Below are 22,371 nucleotides of genomic sequence, written 5' to 3' on the forward strand. Positions count from 1 at the left end.
TCCCAATTTTATGACTCTTTTACGTTTTACATGTTTTATTTTTTCTTTCTTCTGCACACCGAAGTTTATGATATGAGAAATCAACTGACACAAGTTTATGATCTATGAGAAATCAACTGAAATTTAGGTGTTGTTTTCTTTTAGTTCAACATTTGTTTTTCTTTTCCTTTTGTTTGCAGAATCAAGATAACATTGAACGTATGGCTTACTGGCTGTCAACTACCTCTTCCCTGTTGTTCCTTCTACAACGCAGTTTAAAAACTAGTGGTAGCACAAGTGTTTCAACTCCACGCCGGAAACCTCCCCCTCCAACATCATTATTTGGGAGGATGACTCAAGTAATTGGACACCTCTACTTCTTTTCGTATCTTCTTATTAGATTGATTCCATCCTTAATTGAGTGAAGGAGAACTAGAGACTTGACTTAGAAATCATCTCTTACATTATGTATAATGATCTTGATTTTTATCAGGGCTTCCGCTTGTCTTCTGCACAACTTGCTGTAGGTTTAGATGTTGTACGCCAAGTTGAGGCCAAATACCCAGCATTGCTGTTCAAGCAGCAGCTGACAGCATATGTGGAGAAGATATATGGAATTATTAGAGACAATGTGAAGAAAGAATTGGGATCACTACTTTCCCAATGCATCCAGGTTTTTTTTTAACTTCAGATTTCCATTGTCTATATATAGCTTTCCTTTCAGAAAAGATTTTTTTCAGATGTCTTGGTCAAGGACCTCTGTGAAGAATAACACTTGCTTTTCAAAAATTTCATATTAGTATAGAAAGCATACTTCTATGTTTTAAACTGAATTCTATAAACTTGCTTTTAGGAATTCTGAAAATAACATGCCTTTTGATTCTGTATACGAGTAATTGGAATTTCTGTGAGAATGCTATGGATGCTTGTCTTTATTAGGTCTGGGCATAGCAATTTATACACTGTTACTGTGCTAACTGAAATGTAGGTACCAAGAGCATCAAGGGGAGCTATGTTGCGACCTGGGCAATCATTTGACAATAATTCTCCAACTGATCACTGGCAGAACATTATTGAGAGCCTCAACGCACTTCTCAATACATTGAAAGAAAATTTTGTATGGGATTCTGTTTATTCTTGTTCTTGCCCTGGTTCTTTCTTGTTGATGCATGAATACTTATGGTTGACCTTATTTCAGGTTCCTCCAATTCTCATTCAGAAGATGTTTGCTCAGACTTTCTCATATATAAATGTACAGCTCTTTAACAGGTACTTTGCAATGTTGGATCCACTTTTTTCTTATTACTATTTGTCAAAAAAAAACAAGAAAATCCTAGTAATGTAGAGAATCAAAATAATGATGTGAGTTACTTATTTTTGTTACTCCAGTTTTTTACTACGCCGAGAGTGTTGCACATTCAGCAATGGGGAATATGTGAAATCTGGGTTAGAGGAACTGGAGCTATGGTGTTCCGAAGCAAAGGAAGAGGTAATTGAGTGTGATTTTATGATCAGTCATCTTCTCCCCCCTTCCTTTTATGCCTTTCATTGGCCTCGATGAGGAGGAAAGAAATAGAATCCAAAAAATACAAGTAAGCCTTCTTTAGATCAACAGAATCTCATGAGTGTTATCTTCATGTAGAAGACTATAGTTGGTAACCTTCAGTACCATGGACCGGTGCATACTTACCATCACAAAGTGATTATACTTGAATCTCTTAAGAATGGTGGATTGAATAAATAACTTCTTTACTTAACAACTTCTTTCAATTAGTAGGAACTAGTCCCTCCCATCATTAGCTAATCTTCAAATGTATCTAATGACCACCAAAAGTCTCAATGAGGACTTAGGATCAACTCGTAGGGAGGTAGGGAACGTGCAAGGAAGAAGAGGATCAGAGGGCCTAGGGTGATATCCTGGGCTTAAGTCTCCGACGAGCAAGTTAGTAATGGCCGACCTGTCCAAGGTGTATTAGGTAGCAGTAAATGCGTTCAAGAAGTGTGTAATGAATGCAAAACTAACCTTTATCTAGATTGGGGATGCTCGTGCCAGTCTGTACATGTCAGAGATGAGCAAGACACCTGTAAGTAGAAACACTTGGAAGTGAAGTGGAACACATTTAGGTGACTCATATGCCACGTTAATCACACGTGGAGGAAGCCCAGGGCCTACTAGCTAACAAGATGGGTAGGTGTGATGACTGCATTGCCAGGTGGTTGTCTTACCGTAAACGTAGTAAAGCTCGGGTTTGTTTCTCCTGAGTTAGCTCATCTCGGCGAAGTGTGCTTTCTTACTCATGTGGATCAGCTTGTAAGCCAATCTGCCCTTTGCTACTACTGATAGGGTAGTTCCGACTGGGTTTGGTAAGTTCCAGATCATCCAAGGTTAGAGTTGGATGTTCGAGGTGAGTATCGGTCCATCAAGGTCGCCATGGGTCTTGATCTTATTGGGGGTTACTTCCACCCCCATTAGTATCCTTATAAACTCTATTAATGGTAGACCATGAAATAACAATCTTTTTATATTGTGTATAAATATATAGAACTAATATGATCCAAGGCTAGGCTGATAACACTTGGCCCTTTTATAATAGTCCTTATAAACTCCATTTAAGCTTTACATGAGAATGGCAGTTGGGACCTTGTTCCAGCTCCTTTTTATGGCTCTACCATTGGGAGTAAGTGGGTTTATTCTATCATGTTGAAGTCTAATGGCTCCTTAGATCGATACAAAGCTTGTCTTATGGCTCAGGGTTATAAACAAGAGTATGGCATTGATTACGAGGAGACATTGTTCCCATTGCCAAGATCACTACAGTTCATGTCCTTTTAGCCCTCTCTTTTGTGCACTCTTGGTCTATCTATCAATTAGATGTGAAAAATGTCTTTCTACATGGACATTTAAAGGAAACAGTTTACATGAAATCCCCTCTTGTGTATTGTAGTGATCCATCTCTTGTCTGTCGCCTAAAGAAATCTCTTTGTGGGCTAAAACAAGCTCCTCGGACATGGTTTGAGAAATTCCGAGATGTTGTTGTGGATGTTGGGTATAGTCAGAGTGATTCCAATCATTCTCTCTTTGTTCGAAAAAGGCCTTAGGGTATTATAATTCTCCTCTTGTATGTGGACGACATGTTGACTGGAGATGATGTAGAAGGACTTGGGTCCTTCTTCACAGATCCTTTCACCTGAAGACCTCAAGTCTTCACAGATCCTTTCACATGAAGGACTTGGGTCCTCTCACCTATTTCTAAGGACTTGAAGTCCAAAGAATCATCAAGGATAATAAGCAAGTTGATTCTCCCTTGGAGCTCAATATTAAATTATCCAAGTCAAAAGGACCCTTGCTCACTGATGCCTCTATCTATCATCAACTAATGGGGTTCAAACTATGACTCGACCTAACATCTCTCATGCGGTTTAGGTTGTCAGTTAGTATGTATCTCCTCATCCTCTCCTATCCATTTGATGGCCTATGCTGATTGGGCAGGTTGTTCCGATACTCATCACTCCATTACTGGGTGGTGTGTTTTCATGGGTGATTCTCTTATATCATGGAAATACAAGAAACAAAAAACTGTCTCCAAGTCTTCCACAGAAGTTGAATATAGAGAAATGTTGTCGGTGTGCAGTAAAATTGTGGGACTTAAATCCCTACTTTGGTCATCCTATCTCTGCACCTGTCCCTCTGCATGTAGACAATGCTAGTGCTATAAAGATTTCTTCTAACCCTGCCTTTCATGAAAGGATGAAGAACATTGAGGTGGATTGTCACTTTATTCGAGACTTGTTTCTTGTTGGCTCTATATCCTTTCCTCATGTGGCCTCAAATATGCAAATTGTTGACATCTTCACCAAGGCCATGACGAGATCCAAATATCTATTTCTTATGGGCAAACTGATGCTAAGCACACACATCAGTTTGAGGGGGAGTGTGAAGAATCCTGATGTTGTACCTTATTTCTATAATCCTTGTTGTACAGTATCATGTATTCCTTCTTTCTTATTTTCTCCTCTTTGCCCCACATGGGCCTTTCTATAAGTACTATATTTCATACATACATACATGCATACATATATATATTGACTCTCTAGGGTGGGGTCGACAGATTTTTGTTTTCACCCTAAACTGGTTGTTTTCTCTTGTTTGAATTGGTTGTGTGACAAATATTGAGGAGTCAACTTGTGGATTTTTTCCATTAAGGACTTCACCCCAAATGCAACCCTCACTTGTTCTCTTGTTTTCACCCTAAACTGCTCTCTTGTTTGAACTGGTTGGATTTTCAACCCAAACGCAACCCTCACCTGTTCTCACATGCTCTGTACCTATGACACCACTAAGGACTTTTTCCATTACAAAATGACAATATACCTCTATGTGTTTAGTCCTCTCATGAAAAACTGGATTGGATGAGATGTGAATTGCAACTTGGTTGTCATGGTATAGTTTCATGGGTTTGTTTATTGAGAACCCAACTTCCTGCAAAAGATTTTTCAACCACACTAGTTCACGTGTAGTGTATGCCATGGTCTTGTATTCTGCTTCAACACTACTCCTTGCTACAATAGTTTGCTTCTTGCTCTTCCATGTCACTAGATTTCCTCCAAGAAAGGTGCAATAACTTGTATTGGATCACTTGTCAGACACTGAACCTGCCCAATCTGCATTTGTATAGCCAACTATTTCGAGACTTCCTCTTGGCTTGTACAATAATCCACGGCCTAGAGCCCCCTTCAAATACCACACAATTCTAAGTACTGCATCCCAGTGTGGAACTCGAGGGCTTTGCATGAATTTTCTTACCACACTAACGGCCTGGAGCCCCCTAATAGTCTTATTTCTTCCAATAGGTCAAGAGCATATTTCCTCTAACACAAGTTTATACCTTGCTTCGATTTGGCAACTTCTATACCCAAAAAATAATTCAACTTCCCAAGATCCTTTTTTTTGGTAGTGATCTTGTAGAAAGACCTTCAGTCTATCAATCCCAAGTCTTTCATTGCCAGTTATACCTATGTCATCCACATAAACCACTACCAAAATCTTCCCAGCTTTAGAATCATAACTGAACACTAAGTGGTCAACTTGACATTGTCTCATTCCGAACTCTTTCACTACTTCACTAAACTTGCCAAACCAAGCACGAGGGGATTGTTTGAGCACATAAATTACCTTCTTGAACTTACACACCTTACCATCCTCCCCCTGAGCAACAAACCCTGGTGGTTGCTCCATGCACGCTTCCTCTAGAAGATCTCCATGGAGGATGGCATTTTTAATGTCAAGCTGAAACAAGGGCCAATCATATATAACTGCTAATGAAATCAAAACACGGATTGAACCAATCTTTGCAACAGGAGAAAAAGTTTCCACATAATCTACACCATATAATTGAGAATATCATTTGGTAACCAATTGGGCTTTCAACCGTTCCACTCTCCCATCTAGTAGATATTTAACAGTATACACCCATTTACAACCAACAATATGCTTACCTAGAGGAAGATTGGTGAGTTCCCACCTGTGATTGTGTTGAAGTGCAGAGAGTTCCTCTTCCATAGCTTGACGCCACCCTAGTGAGGTAAGAGCCTCCTGGACATTCTTAGGTGCATACACAAATGATAACAGAGAAACAAATTGGCGATGTGAAGCGGAAAGGTGAGAGACAGAAACATAATTGGATATAGGATGCAAAGTACAATTGCATTTATCTTTCCACAATGCAATAAGTGGATAACATCAGAAGGAGTAGGCAACACTGGTGTAGAAGAAACTGGATCTACTAACAAAGTTGAAGCTGGAGGAGGTGCTAGTGTTTGTCAGTGAGTATACACTTGCCAAATTGGTAGTCGTTCAGTATGACTCTGCATTGGAGGAGGTGGAGACTTGGTCACAACAGGAACAATAGGAATGGGATCATTAATTAGAAGAGGAAGAGGGACCATTCTAGGAGAGAGAGACATATCAGGACCTAAGAACAATGGGACAAACTCGAAAAATGTAACATCAGGGCAAACAAATGACATCCGAGTAATGGGATTTACACCCTTTTCTGAGTCCTAGAGTAGCCAAGGAAGATACACTTAGTCAAGCATGCATCCAACTTGTCTAAACTAGCACCCAGATTATGAACAAAGCACACACACCTGAAGATCCTGGGAGTCAAGGGATATGGAGATAGAGTGGGAAACAAAATAGAAAACGGAGAACGACCGCCAAGAATGAATAAAGGCATGTGATTAACGAGGAAACTAGTTGTAAGCACTGCATCACTCCAAAAACGATTAGGAACATTCATATGATGAAGAAGGGACCGAGTTGTTTTAAGTAAATGCCAGCTCTTCCTCTCAACCACCCCATTTTGTTGGGGGGGTGGATGCACAGAAAGTCTGATAAATAATGGCATGTTGCTCCAAATATTGCTAAAATGAAGTAAGGAAATACTACCTATCATTGTTTGAACGAAGAATTTTAATTGGAACACCAAATTGTGTACGTATCTTAGCATGAAATTTTTGGAAAATGGAGGATAATTCACTCATTTCTTTCATTAAATAAACCCATGTCATTCTTGAACAGTCATCAACAAAAATAACAAAATACTTGTAACCATTATAGGTCTCAATTCTAACCGGACCCCAAACATCTAAATGGACTAAAGTAAAAGGACTCAACATACGACTATCAACTCTAGGACTAAAGGAAACCCAATGGTGTTTCCCATACTGACACAACTCACATTGCAAAGAAAACAAACGACTCAATGAAGGAACAAGTAGCTTGAGAGCTTTAAAAGATGGATGACCAAGTCTACAATGCCACTGTTGAGGAGGTAAGGAAATCAAGATAATACAATCCACCAACTTCATGCCCTTCACCAATCTTCTTCTTCGTCTTGAGATCCTAAAAAAACATAAGAGGAAGGGTAAAAAGTGATAGAACAATTGAGAGACTTGGTTAGTTTACTAACAGACATAAGATTGAATGGAAACTTGGGTACATAAAAAATAGAAGATAAGAAAAGAAGGGGGAAGGTGATCAAAGGCTTCAGAGTCAATTATCCAGGGAAAAGGTTTTGATGCCAGGCAAGCCATACCTGAATGGGCAAGGGTGGCAGTATTCTATTGTGAAGTAGCCTGAAGGAACCTCTCATTACTCATCTCTTGGAACACTCAGCATCTCCTTCCCAGAAGTAATTGTAGATGTAGAAGGTGTTGGATCAACCGGTTGATTATCTCTACCACCAACAATGGCTTGATTAGCCCATGTAGATCATAACAGAAATTGTGTGTCCATCCTTTCCATAGTGTGTACATTTCCTAGTAGTGCTTCCTCTTCCTCTACCTTGGCCTCCTTCTGAATCATGACCTCCACCACTACCATGACTATGACCAAACATGAGGTTACCACGACCCCCTCAAACTGCATGACCTCCTCTATTTCCATAACCTTCTTTTCGTGCTCCAATAAATGCTGATCTATCAAAATTTATGGTAACCTTTGTGGGTCCAAAAGAGATCCTACGAAGACAAGAAAACACTTCCTCTAGAGTAGGAAGGGCAGATCCACCTAATATCTGTGCTCTGACGAGTTCATATTCTGATTTCTGTCCCACTAAGAACCGGGTAACATCAAGTTGCTCCCTTTGTTGTTGCTGAATTTTGTCATCTGGAGTTAAGGGATGACAGACATTAAGTTCGTCCCAAAGATTTCTCATATTGGCACAATACTCTTCAAAGGTTTGATTTCCTTGTTGCAAACTGAAATACTCGTGATAAAGATGATAGACTCTCGTAGTATTGTCTTGGCCGGAATAGAGTTTCTTAGCATGTTCCCATATCTCCTTTGTTGTATCTAAGAACATAAAGTTGACACTAATTTTGGGTTCCATGCTATTCCAAAACCACGTCATGATTTGAGCATCTTCATGCTCCCAATCGCTAAAACCTAGAGATTCAGTTGTAGGTTTCTCCTCCCTCGCATGTTTTACTCTTCTTAGCCGTAAGAAACACTTCCACCTACTTGTCCCATGGCGCATAGTTTTCACCATTGAGTTTAATGGATGTCATATGCACATTTAAAAAATCTGAGGAAATCATCACACTCGATTTTTGGTCACCACTGACATCACTAATTGATGCCATCAAGATTTTAATTCAAGAAATTGCTTTTGCCCTTCCAAAAAGAAATTTATCAGTCCAGACAAAACAAAGGTTTAAAATGTCAATGTCAATGTAAATGTCGCTTACCAAAATATAGGACATATGTCGGAAATGTTGGAAATGTCGAGGGGAAATATTGTAAAAATTAGAGACATTGTGGAAATATGCAATGATATTTTGTAAAATGATAAAAGAAGCATTAATACATATTTCTAGACTATTATCTTATTCCCTACCATTATATAAAGCTAAGAAACTAAGATCAACAAAAAATTAGTAAATGACGATTTACTGATTTATTATGCATTTTGATGTTTTTACAAGGTTATCCTGTATTTTCTTTTCCTATTTTTAATTCTGATTTATTATAAGTTCTAATATATTTATTTCACACTAGTAAATAGAAATACATTTATTCTGATTTTTGAAATATTAAAGTTATAATACATTATGTTTTATTATAAATTTAATGAATTGATTCTCCTTTTTGTAATATTAAGATTATGATAAATTCCGATTTCTTATAAAATTTAATGAATTTATTATGATTTTTAATATTAAATTTATAATAAATTATGATTTAGTATAAAATTTAATAAATTTATTCAGATTTTTTATATTAAATTTAGAATATGATTTATTACAAAATTTAATAAACATTTTATGATTTTAATAAATATTTTAAAAATACTAACTAGTTTATATTTTATTACTTGAAAATATTTTATGTTTTATATTATAAAGTACTTAATTTATTCTTTTGTTTTTATTTTTTGTTAATTCTTTTTTATAAATATTTTATTTGAAATATTAAGTAGAAATTATTAATGGAATAATTTATATTAATATACTGTATTATATTAATGTAATATATTAATATATTATATTATTAATGTACATTAGTCGACCTAATAGGAAAAACTGTCATTTTTTTTGTTATTTGGACCAATTTTGCCAACATTTCCGAAATATAGGAAATGTCAACCGAAATAATGTAATGTTTATATTACCATCCAGTTTCATGTCGGTGAGCCTCGACATCAACATATGTCAGGCGACATTAGCGAAATGTTGCAACATTTGAAACCATGGACAAAACTACTGTTGTTATTTGAATACTACAACAGTTCACTCACCACCTTACAGCACCTCCTCATCCAACCACCACGACTCAATACATACGATACCACCTAAACACACATTCAGCCGCTTTTGTCAACATAAAAAAAAAAAAAAAAAAAACTGGTCCAACTAGTAGAGGATTCATACCACCACAGATATAACTAGGGGTGTCCACAGTTTGGTTAACCAAACCATGGCCTTTTTTTGTAAACTGAACCGGTGCTACTGGTTTTTCTATTTCTCCAAACCAAAATCGAACTGGTACTACCGGTTAATCGGTCCGCCGGTTTCGGTTTTTGACTAGTTCGGTTCTTAGGTTTTTCGGTTTTTTATATTTATAATATATATTATATAAATATATGTATAATATTATATTAAAAATAATAAATGATATATAATATATTATAAATATTTTATAAATATATAATATATTTATAAATATAATATAAGTATATATTTTTATATATACCGAACCGGTCCTTCGGTTTTTCAAAATTATAAATATTTTAAAATTTTAAACCGAACAGAACCGGTCCTTCGGTTTTTCAAAATTATAAATATTTTAAAATTTTAAACCGAATAGAACCGGTCCTTTGGTTTTTCAAAAATTCCGAACCGATTGGTTCGGTTAAACTTATTTTGCGGTTCGGTTCGGTTTTTCGGTTTTTTGGTTTTTCATGGACACCTCTAGACAAGATGTAAATCAGTCCTCTAATATCAAGATTAAACTTAGTGATTAGCAGAATAAACCAGATCTGAATAACTGTAAAGGAGAAGAAGATGGCAAAGAGAAGAGGTAAGAGGAGTCAAAAAAATTCTCCATTCTCCTCCAACCCTATTTTATTAAGATCTAAAAATTGATGATGACAAGAATGCCCTTAAGTGGGCGGCCAGCTTGGCAGTTACATAAAGAAAAATAAACAAGAATAAATAACAGGCCCATTAAGTGTGGCCCATCAACATAAAATAAAAGATATTACAAGAGAGGATGTTAGGGCCCATTCGACCCAGTCTCTTTACACTCCCCCTCAAGCTGAGCATAGATGTCAATCATGCCCAGTTTGCTTACATAGTGTGTCAATTTCCCCCTTGGAACTCCCTTGGTCAAGATATCAGCCAGTTGCTCTTCTGATGTGATGAATGGTAAACAAACTTCTCCTGAAGAGACTCTTTCCCTTATGAAATGCCTATCAACCTCAATGTGCTCAGTTCTGTCATGTTGAACAGGATTATGTACAATGTTGATAGCAGCTTGGTTGTCACAATAGAGCATCATTGGTTTCTCATAGTCCACCCCCAATTCCTCTAGAAGAGATCGTAGCCATAGTAATTCTGACACACCATGAGCCATTGCCCTGTATTCTGCTTCAGTTGAGGATCTAGCAACTATTGATTGTTTCTTACTCCTCCAAGACACAATATTCCTAGCAACCAGAGCACAATAACCAGAGGTGGACCTTCTGTCATCAATACATCCTGTCCAATCTGCATCAGTAAAGGCTTCCAGCTTCATGTGACCATGCTTAGCAAATAGAATACATTTCCCTGGAGTACCTTTCAAGTAGCACAGAACCCTTTCTGCAACAGCTAGATGAGTATCTCTGCGATAATGCATAAACTGACTAATAACACTTACTGCATAGGAAATATCTGGCCGAGTCATGCAAAGGTATAACAACTTCCCAAGCAATCTCTGAAACACTCCCTTATCAGACAAAGGTTCACCATTTGTGCCAGAAATCTTGTGATTAGGATCAATGGGAGTGGAGATAGTTTTAGCTCGAAGTTGACCAGTTTCAGCAAGAAGATCAAGGACATATTTGCACTGAGATATGAAGATACCAACCTTAGATCGAGCAACTTCAATGCCCAAGAAATACCGAAGATCTCCCAAGTCTTTGATTTCAAATTCAGAGTTGAGAAATCCTTTTAGTTTACTGGCCTCTTCAATGTCATTACCCGTGACCACAATGTCATCAACATAAACAATCAAAAAGGTCACCAGAGAGTCATTTCTCTTCGAGAATAGTGTATGACCAGATTGTGTTTGAATGTAGCCAAAGGAGACAAGAGCAGCCCGAAATCTCTCAAACCAAGCCCGAGGAGATTGTTTGAGACCATAAATAGATTTGTGTAGTTTACACACCTTGCCTTTCATTTCTTTCCCATACACTCCTGGAGGTAGAGACATATAGACCTCTTCATGCAGGTCTCCATTCAAGAAGGCATTTTTAACACCCAACTAGTGTAGGGGCCAGTCAAAAGTAGTTGCTAGAGAAAGTAAAACCCTGATTGAAGTCATCTTAGCTATAGGAGCAAATGTCTCAAGATAGTCAATGCCATACATTTGGGTGTAACCCTTAGCAACCAATTGAGCCTTAAACCTCTCAACAAAGCCATCAGAGTGATACTTAATGGTAAACACCCATTTACAACCCATTGGTTCCTTCCCTTCCGGCAAGTCCACAATATCCTAGGTATGGTTCTTATGCAATGCATCAAGCTCAGTCATCATAGCATCCCTCCATTCAGCTTGAGATAATGCTTCCGGTACAGACCTGGGTATCACATGGGAAGAAACAGATGCAAGAAAGGAGTAGTAGGAAGGGGAGAGAAGGCTGTAAGATAAGTGTTTGGAGATACAGTGGGTTGTACACTTCCGCTTGCCCTTGCGAAGAGCAATAGGAAGGTCAAGGTCTGGGACAGTCAGAGATGGGTCAGTAGAGGGCTGATCTGTTTCCTCAGGAATGATGGGAGTGGCAAGATGCTCTTCTGAAGGAGTGGAAACAATCTGCACATGTCTGAATCTCTGCCTTTGGTACCACCTTTGGAGAGCAGGAGCAGAAGGAGGAGGGGGAGTGGGGATATCAGAGGTAGGTCCAGTGGAAGAGGTGGACACCCCATGATCGGACTCATAAGGGATGGGAAGAGGAACAGTTGGAGACATAGCAAAGGGCTCATCAGATTTATACCCCTCAGGAGGAATACTAAAGAAGGGAGTCAACTCGGCAAAGGTGACATCCCGAGATACAAAGCGGGTGCCACGAACTGGATCAAAGCAGCAATAACCCTTCTGTGTGGAAGCATATCCCAGAAACACACACTTATGAGCCTTGGGTTCAAACTTGTGCCTTTGGTGACTTTGAATATGCACATAGCAAGTACATCCAAACACACGGAGAGGAAGAGAAAAGAGATCCTCATCTGGGAAGAGAAGACTAAAAGGAGTTTTAAAGCCAAGGACCCGGGAGGGCATACGGTTGATCAGAAAGGTAGCACTAAGAACAGCATCTCGCCAAAACTTTACAGGAACATGGGATGCACACAAGAGGGATCTGGCAACCTCAACCACATGCCTGTTCTTTCTTTCCACCACCCCGTTTTGTTGTGGAGTGTAGGAACAAGAACTTTGATGAATAACCCCAAAAGTTTTAAGATACGTGGAGAGGGTTCTCTCAAAATACTCCTTAGCATTGTCAGAGCGGAATATTTTGATACGAGTGTTAAACTGAGTGAGGATGAGTTCATGAAAATTTTTCACAATAGCTGGTACTTCATCCCTGGATTTCATGAGATAAATCCAAGTGTAACGCAAATAATCATCAATAAAAAGGATAAAGTACCTGTAGCCCCCCATGGTTGGCTTGTGATATGGTCCCCACACATCAGAGTGAACAATATAAAAAAGAGAAAGTGATCTTTTATTGCTAATTGAATAGGAATGTCTACAATGCTTTGCCAGCTCACATGATTCACAATGAAGACTCGATAAAGACACTCCTTTAAACATATCTGGGAACAAATGACTCAAAGTAGAAAAAGACAAGTGACCAAACCGAAAATGACATAATAAAATTTTGTTAACAGACTCTGACACAACTGACTCTAAGGTGATCCCAAAGCTTGATCCGGTGTGTCTAGCAAGTATATTCCGTTCGCCTCATGGCCACTCCCAATCATCCTCTGAGACTGCAGGTCCTGAAAAACACAATGAGTGGGAAAGAAGGTTATGCTGCAATTCATGGACTTTGTTAAGCTACTAACAGATAAGAGGTTTGTGTTAAGCTTAGGGACATGAAGAACAGAAGATAAGAACAGGGTGTCAGAGGTCTTTAAATCACTTTTACCAGAGATGGGGGCAAGGGAACCATCGGCAAGGGATATTTTCTCTTTCCCAGAGAGAAGGTGATATGAGCAAAAAAGGTTAGATAGACTGGTCATATGGTATGATGCACCGGAATCGATAATCCAAGGGATTTTATGATTACCTGAAATTGAAGCATGATTTGCAGAAGCACGAGTACCTGAGTGAGCAAAAGCCGATGAAGATGATGTACTATTGGAGGGGTGAGCTGAAGAAACTGTAGCTTCCAGGTGATTTAGGAGCCTCCCATACTTCTCAAAATCCAGCTTCATTGCAGCCAACTGCTCAATGGTTGATTTCTCTTCACTCTCCTTACTTCCCCCTTCAGGTACTGTAGCAGCATTAGTAGTCTTGGGTTTTCCCACCTGACTACCCTTCTTAGGGTTACTATTGTTCTTAAACCTATCAGGGAGAAGTCTAGGATGAAGCTTCCAGCAGGTGTCCTTTGTATGCCATGGTTTCTTGCAATATTCACACACCTGCTCTCTTTTATCAGTAGGGCCCTTTGGTTTCATTCCCGCATGTGCAAAATGTTCTTAAGGTGGACTCTGCAACTGAACCTGCCGCCTACTCTCCTCACTACTTATCATAGCATATGCCTGTGAAAGAGTAACCTCATCCCTGCCAAAATATTATGTCTGATAATATCAAACTCAGGGTTGAGTCCAGTGAGAAAATCAAACACCCTATTTCTCTCCACCAGCTTTCTATACATTTCAGCATCCTTTTTACTCTCCCATACCACTGTCTCCATAACATCAATTTCCTGCCATAGGGATTTTAGTATAGAGTAGTAGATTGCTACATTCTTCTCCCCCTATCTCAGATTTTTCACATCACTTTTCAATTTGTACGCTCTGGCTACATTCAGTTTCTGTGAATAGGTCTCAGTTACACTGTCCCATATCTCCTTGGCCGAAGACATCCAGAGATAGTGCTGGCTTATATGGGGTTGCATAGAGTTGACTAACTATCCTATAACAGTATAGTTCTCTTGCATCCATTTTTCAAATTTAGGGTCTGTCTCTTCGGGTTTCACCTTACTGCCTATGAGATACCCGAGTTTTCCTCTACTACAAACATAGATTTTTATAGATTGTGCCCAAGCAAGATAGTTCGTTCCATCTAGCTTAATTGTGGTAACACCAGTCAATACGGAATCTACTGAGGCAGGTCCAGAAACCGGCACCTGCTTGAACTCACTTCCGTATGGCTCCATTAATCAAACGGAAATCAAAGAACAGAAATTTTGACTATGTAAACTTACTTGAAGTCAAACCAGAACTCGGGTGCTTCAAAAACTAGGGTTTTGCTCCGTCCAGTAGATGGGAGGAAGAGAGAAGATGCTGTCGCACCTACCAGACTAACCCAAACTCTTCCAAACCTGAACCGCCCTCCTTTAGCAGTCACAAGACACCTTCCAAGCACAGAGCGCCACACTCGAGCTTCACCTTTCCTGGTAACCTCGAAAATCTCTAGTCGGCTAGGGTTTCGGGCAGCAGCAGAACAGCATCACTTCTTGGCAAAATCTAGCCAGAACTAAACTCTCCAAACCCTTCTACCAACTAGGCAAGTGATTCTCTATACTATAGAGAACCTATCTCTCCATACACTCTCTTGATTTTAGAGCGTACAGGAACGAAGAAAAAGAAGGAAGAGGAACTAAACCCGCTCTGATACCAAGATGTAAATCAGTCCTCTAATATCAAGATTAAACTTAGTGATTAGCAGAATAAAACAGATCTGAATAACTGTAAAGGAGAAGAAGATGGCGAAGAGAAGAGGTAAGAGAAGGAGTCAAAAAAAATTCTCCATTCTCCTATAACCCTATTTTATTAAGATCTAAAAATTGATGATGACAAGAATGCCCTTAAGTGGGTAGCCAGCTTGGCAGTTACATAAAGAAAAATAGACAAGAATAAATAACAGGCCCATTAAGTGTGGTCCATCAACATAAAATAAAAGATATTACAAGAGAGGCTGTTAGGGCCCATTCGGCCCAGTCTCTTTACAAGACATAACCACACAACCACTAGGGCTGTCACACATGGTGACAGCAGTCCAGAAACCACCAACTAGGGCTGCCGGACTCCTCTCTCACCTGTAATCCAGACCATATTAATTCTGGGAACACCAGAATAGGTTACCACAGCCCTCTATAGATTTCCGCAGCCTTCTTTCACCCTTAATCCAGGTTGCGCGCCCCAGAAAACAAAAATGAAAGAAGGGGAGGACTGATCGCAGTACCAAGAACTTGAATCTGTAAAGTCTTCTTCCCTCCTGTTTATTTCTCTGATACCATGTGTTGATAGCTCAGTTGAACCAGGTTCAGAGAGAGAGAAGAGAAAGAGAGAGGAAGAAGGAGAAAAGAGAAGAAGAAGGAGAGTACTGTTGATTTGAGAAGTCAAAGAGACTCTCCCAGCCGACCATATATATATATATATTGTCAATACAAGATCCAATGTCTAATATGCTCCTACTTAAGTATGGGACATGTAACTTAACACAGTACCAAACAGACAAAGCACATCTTAACTTATGATAAAAGACAGAAGTCCCCTTCCTTAGCCGACTCTAACAAAATTGATTTAAACCTCATCAGATCGCTTCAAAGAATTTCAGAAAAATGTGCAAAAGGTTCCAAATAAATGCCTTTATTGATCTGTGGAAAAAGAGTTTTGATTGGGAAAGCCACACTGGTGTCTTCTATTGCACTCTCAAGTCTAGTTGCTGCTCTGATACCATCTTAGACCCTGCGATGTTGTTCTCAAACATGCCAAAAAGATTAGGATGAAAGTAGAGTCTAAAAAGTGTCTACCTCTCCATAAAGAATGTTATTATAAAATAAAGGTGGGGAATTACAATTCTGCCCCCTCAGTAGAATACAAAAGGAAACAAAGAAAGGTAAAATGTTTACAATACCCCTCAAACTTACAAAATTACAACATTACCCCTCAGGCTGTCTACAGAATGGCCCAGATGTGCAATTATTTGTTAAGCTCAAAGAAATCTTAGGCATGACATTCAGAAAAATGTGCAAAAGGTTCCAAATAAATGCCTTTATTGATCTGTGGAAAAAGAGTTTTGATTGGGAAAGCCACACTGGTGTCTTCTATTGCACTCTCAAGTCTAGTTGCTGCTCTGATACCATCTTAGTCCCTGCGATGTTGTTCTCAAACATGCCAAAAAGATTAGGATGAAAGGAGAGTCTAAAAAGTGTCTACCTCTCCATAAAGAATGTTATTATAAAATAAAGGTGGGGAATTACAATTCTGCCCCCTCAGTAGAATACAAAAGGAAACAAAGAAAGGTAAAATGCTTACAATACCCCTCAAACTTACAAAATTACAACATTACCCCTCAGGCTGTCTACAGAATGGCCCAGATGTGCAATTATTTGTTAAGCTCAAAGAAATCTTAGGCATGACATTCAGAAAAATGTGCAAAAGGTTCCAAATAAATGCCTTTATTGATCTGTGGAAAAAGAGTTTTGATTGGGAAAGCCACACTGGTGTCTTCTATTGCACTCTCAAGTCTAGTTGCTGCTCTGATACCATCTTAGTCCCTGCGATGTTGTTCTCAAACATGCCAAAAAGATTAGGATGAAAGGAGAGTCTAAAAAGTGTCTACCTCTCCATAAAGAATGTTATTATAAAATAAAGGTGGGGAATTACAATTCTGCCCCCTCAGTAGAATACAAAAGGAAACAAAGAAAGGTAAAATGTTTACAATACCCCTCAAACTTACAAAATTACAACATTACCCCTCAGGCTGTCTACAGAATGGCCCAGATGTGCAATTATTTGTTAAGCTCAAAGAAATCTTAGGCATGACATTCAGAAAAATGTGCAAAAGGTTCCAAATAAATGCCTTTATTGATCTGTGGAAAAAGAGTTTTGATTGGGAAAGCCACACTGGTGTCTTCTATTGCACTCTCAAGTCTAGTTGCTGCTCTGATACCATCTTAGTCCCTGCAATGTTGTTCTCAAACATGCCAAAAAGATTAGGATGAAAGGAGAGTCTAAAAAGTGTCTACCTCTCCATAAAGAATGTTATTATAAAATAAAGGTGGGGAATTACAATTCTGCCCCCTCAGTAGAATACAAAAGGAAACAAAGAAAGGTAAAATGTTTACAATACCCCTCAAACTTACAAAATTACAACATTACCCCTCAGGCTGTCTACAGAATGGCCCAGATGTGCAATTATTTGTTAAGCTCAAAGAAATCTTAGGCATGACATTCAGAAAAATGTGCAAAAGGTTCCAAATAAATGCCTTTATTGATCTGTGGAAAAAGAGTTTTGATTGGGAAAGCCACACTGGTGTCTTCTATTGCACTCTCAAGTCTAGTTGCTGCTCTGATACCATCTTAGTCCCTGCGATGTTGTTCTCAAACATGCCAAAAAGATTAGGATGAAAGGAGAGTCTAAAAAGTGTCTACCTCTCCATAAAGAATGTTATTATAAAATAAAGGTGGGGAATTACAATTCTGCCCCCTCAGTAGAATACAAAAGGAAACAAAGAAAGGTAAAATGTTTACAATACCCCTCAAACTTACAAAATTACAACATTACCCCTCAGGCTGTCTACAGAATGGCCCAGATGTGCAATTATTTGTTAAGCTCAAAGAAATCTTAGGCATGACATTCAGAAAAATGTGCAAAAGGTTCCAAATAAATGCCTTTATTGATCTGTGGAAAAAGAGTTTTGATTGGGAAAGCCACACTGGTGTCTTCTATTGCACTCTCAAGTCTAGTTGCTGCTCTGATACCATCTTAGTCCCTGCGATGTTGTTCTCAAACATGCCAAAAAGATTAGGATGAAAGGAGAGTCTAAAAAGTGTCTACCTCTCCATAAAGAATGTTATTATAAAATAAAGGTGGGGAATTACAATTCTGCCCCCTCAGTAGAATACAAAAGGAAACAAAGAAAGGTAAAATGTTTACAATACCCCTCAAACTTACAAAATTACAACATTACCCCTCAGGCTGTCTACAGAATGGCCCAGATGTGCAATTATTTGTTAAGCTCAAAGAAATCTTAGGCATGACATGATCAAATCTGCTTGGTCATAAAGGAACTAAAATGTGTATATATATATATATATATATATATATATATATATATATATATGTTCTCTTTACATCTGATATTTCCTTGGATTGCACAGTATGCAGGATCAGCATGGGATGAACTTAAGCACATAAGGCAATCTGTTGGGTTTTTGGTATGTATATTTTCTTGATTGAAGCATCATTTGATGAAAATGTAAATATGCATAGGGTTTTTAAACTAGAAAAGGACATTCAGAGAATTGTTTGAAACAATTACTTTAAAGTAAATACCTATATTAAATTTACAAAAGAACATTCAGTGCTTGAAGCATGGTGTTTGACTGTTGAATGTTCACTTTACTCAATTCCTTTCTTTTTAGAGTCCTGACAAACAGTTTATTGTCAACTGATACATACAGTTTACTGTCATACAGTTCATCATTTGTTGAAGTGTGGTTTTCTTCTTTTTCTTTTTAGTTTGATTGCATACAGACTATTTGTGTCTTTGGTGTTTGGTGTTTATTCTAACCTCTAATTTTAATTTTCTTCTATTCAATGTCTGTTACCTGTTAAAGAAAGTAATAACACCCTTAACCGCCTCTACGTAGGAATTGCTCCCACCTCCTTGTTTTCGAAATTATTTGAATTAATTTCTTTTCCAGGAAACTGTCATTTGGTCCTTATTTGTAGACTGTTCCTCTCCTCATTTTCTTGCTTCTGCACATGTGTTCCTCTATCCTCTCTCCCTCCACATGTACACCACCCTGCCACCTCACCATCATCTTCAACCTTGTTACAACCCTTCCACAGTGATGCTTCAAGTTTTGTCGCCAACCAGATCTTGCTCCACAGACCATCGAAGAACACATCAATCGATCAAGGGGCATCCTCCGGTATCACCACTATGATCTGAGCTCTTGTAGCATGCAGGTTGATGATATTAAGTATTCCTCCCAAGCCCCTTGCTACTCTATCAAGAATATGCTCCCTACATATATTGAAGGGAATCCCCAGCAGCTTTATAATAAAACTTCATTTATTTTCTTCTAGTTGCACGAGGTATGCCATTTTTCCACCATAATCAGGCCTATCTCAGTCCCAACTGTTGAAAACTCTGCATTCTCTTCCCTAATCAATGTAGCCTTCCTATCGTCAAAGGGCATAAGGATCACAGCAGTCCTAATATTGAGTTGCTCCACAACCGACTCCAGTATTCCTGTCCAATCTGTCACTTCATTACCTGCCGTAATTACCAATCTCTGTTCCCAATGACCTACCACTGCATCCTACATCATCTTTTTAATCTTGCGTGAACCAGTTATAGAAATTGGTGATTTTTGCTTCACGACTCTCTCCAGTTCATCGCTGTTATGATTTTGTACTATCCGATCCCCCATTAGATTCTAAACATTTATCTTCATTATTGATGATGTATGAACCAGTTATGGTGGTTTTTGTTCTTCATGACTCTCTCCCTTCAGTTCATCACTGTTATGGTTTGTATTATCCAAGCCCCCATTAGATTCTAAACATTTATCGTCATTATCCATGAGTCTCTGTTGCTTCATCTTGCCCTCTTTTATCTTCAACATAACTTCCTATATTTTATCTGGAAAAAAAAGTTTCCAAACTCTTCTCTCTCTCTCTCCCTCTCTACACTCCTATAGCTTATCTTCAACAACTCTTCTTGTTGTTGCTGTTTCATGAATAAATGCGACCAATTACCCAACCAACAAAGCTAGTTAAAAATAACATCTTGTTGCATGTTGACAAATCTGCCTAACATTGAACTCGGTACAATAAAATGGTTGAATAATTGAAAAATGAGTTTATTCAGGAATACACATTGAATGCTGAGATACGCATAGAAGTTTTGGTAACTCTTGTGTTGCATCCTTCACATCTAGACAAGCACATCCATTATTTCTTTTTCTCGTTTAATTGGCTTCTTCTGTTGATCTGCAGGTTATACACCAGAAGTCTAGAATTTCGTATGATGACATCACCAATGACCTCTGCCCAGTATCTCTCTCTCTCTCTCCATCCACTTATGCATCTTATCTTCTATGCATCTTTCTACCTAAATTGTAATTGGTGCCTGCTTTTCCAGATTTTGACTGTCGAGCAGCTTTATAGAATATGTACATTGTACTGGGATGACAACTACAATACTCCAACTGTTGATCCAGCTGTAAGTTTTAACATTACTGATTCTCTTTTCTTTTTACAGTTTATTGTCAACTGGTTGTATATTTTGAGGCTTCTATTTCCTATAACAGTTCCAAATTTTTATTATTACCTTTCTACAGGTCATTTCTAGCATGAAGGAGATGATGACGGAGGACAACAACAATGATGTTAGCAACTCCTTTTTATTGGATGAGAATTCCAGGTGAAAAGTTTTCCTCTCCATCGCAGAACAGTAAACTAGGCAGCTCGTTTTCTATTAACACATGCCTGTTTAATGCAGCATTCCCTTCTCAGTGGAAGAGATATCAAGTTCTATGCAAGAGAAGGAGTTTGCATACGTGAAACCTGCAGCAGTACTTCTTGAGAATCCAGCTTTCCAATTTTTACAGGAGTGAGGCTGTTCTCAACCAATTCTTTTCTCGCTGGAATATTTTACAACTCAAAGGTAGAAAGTAAATCCCCAGTCTCTTCAGTATGCCTTCATTTAATGTAAATTCTCCCTTTATTCCTCTTTTTTCATCATATATTATTTTTCTCTGCATCCATGCCCTGCTGTAAAATTATTCTTTGAATTTAGATTTTTGTAAAATGCCTAGGGTGATTCAGAATAGTTAAGAGGGGTAGGATAGATTTTGTTTTCCTTTTGATCGATGCACCATTTTTTGTTTTATTTTCTTTTTGGTATTGGGGCAGCATTCTTTGTAAGGAGGTTAGGAGGCAAGCTTACTGTTGGTGGGAGGTGTCAATCTTGTTCCCCCTGCCCTCCCAATTTTCATTGTATAAAGCGTCAAATATGTGACCACATTTATAGGAGAATTCTTTGGTTCCTAATTTTTTGTACACCTTGTATACACTCTGGATGGATTTTTTACAACAAAGCAAGCAGGCTTGTAAAAAAAAATATGTATTACTGTCACTTGCTGTTACTTTATCACTCAGTTGAAAAGGAATTGATTTGTTTCAGATGGGATATTTGTTTGTTTCCTTTAAAGGCTTCCACGCTGAGTTAGCCTTATGTGAACTTGTGTAGCATGTGCAAACAAGCAAAGGATAATGTGAGTAGCTTCTCAATAATATAGATGGCAATTAGTCTTTTATTCATTGACATTGAGCCCCGAGTATCTTTGGTTAAAGTGGATTACTGATGCGCTAGTGTTAGCAAATATACGGGAATGACTCTTTGATTTAAAGATATCCTAGTCAGGTCCTGTCTTCTTTTTATCTGGCTTCCTTTTCATATTATTCCTGTTTTGATGAGTTGAGGTTTCTCTCTAAACGTTTTCAAATATTCATGCATATTTTATTCCACCATAAATTGGAGATCCTACATAGCTTTAGGAGCCTAGTGTAGCAACCGGGATTCAAACTGTCTTCTAATATATGTACTGAGATATGATTAGGATTTGGGACACACTTGGGATACGGTGGATTAGGACAAATAAATGAAATTCATCAAGGAAATCCATATAAATCTTACAAATGCATATTTACTTTGGAAATGTCGGGGAATGGTACAAGTATTAGGATATGTTAGTAATGGCTTAAGAAATCAATATAAATATCATCAAACACCAATGCTTTTGAAAATATTAATTTTAATCATTAATTAGCTTTCCTTTCATTTTTTAGTTTTCTTGTTTCAATTTCTTAGAAATTGGTCTATATCTATCAATACTCAGCCATGCTATCAACCAAGAAGGGTTGATACTGAAGGTGCC

At 38.2% G+C, this 22,371-nt stretch overlaps 1 protein-coding gene across 3 annotated transcripts in view; it reads left to right on the plus strand.

The window, feature by feature from the left end:
• Positions 1-21,616, plus strand: part of LOC104602108 (myosin-6) — a 126,270-nt gene extending 104,654 nt beyond the window's left edge. For 2 of the 3 annotated variants that reach the window (XM_010265677.3, XM_088901069.1), the window contains 10 exons: positions 180-338; positions 473-652; positions 968-1,096; positions 1,178-1,248; positions 1,369-1,468; positions 18,580-18,636; positions 20,429-20,485; positions 20,574-20,654; positions 20,773-20,855; positions 20,934-21,616. In XM_010265677.3, coding sequence (XP_010263979.2) covers positions 180-338; positions 473-652; positions 968-1,096; positions 1,178-1,248; positions 1,369-1,468; positions 18,580-18,636; positions 20,429-20,485; positions 20,574-20,654; positions 20,773-20,855; positions 20,934-21,048 — 1,032 coding nt within the window. In that variant the 3' untranslated portion in view covers positions 21,049-21,616. Of the gene's footprint in view, positions 1-179; positions 339-472; positions 653-967; positions 1,097-1,177; positions 1,249-1,368; positions 1,469-18,579; positions 18,637-20,428; positions 20,486-20,573; positions 20,655-20,772; positions 20,856-20,933 lie in introns of those variants that run through there. The other variant, XM_010265678.3, reaches the window with a different exon arrangement.
• Positions 21,617-22,371: the final 755 nt, after the last annotated feature.

This window comes from Nelumbo nucifera, chromosome 3, assembly GCF_055504915.1.
Source record: "Nelumbo nucifera cultivar China Antique chromosome 3, China Antique-T2T, whole genome shotgun sequence".
Lineage (NCBI taxonomy): Eukaryota > Viridiplantae > Streptophyta > Magnoliopsida > Proteales > Nelumbonaceae > Nelumbo > Nelumbo nucifera.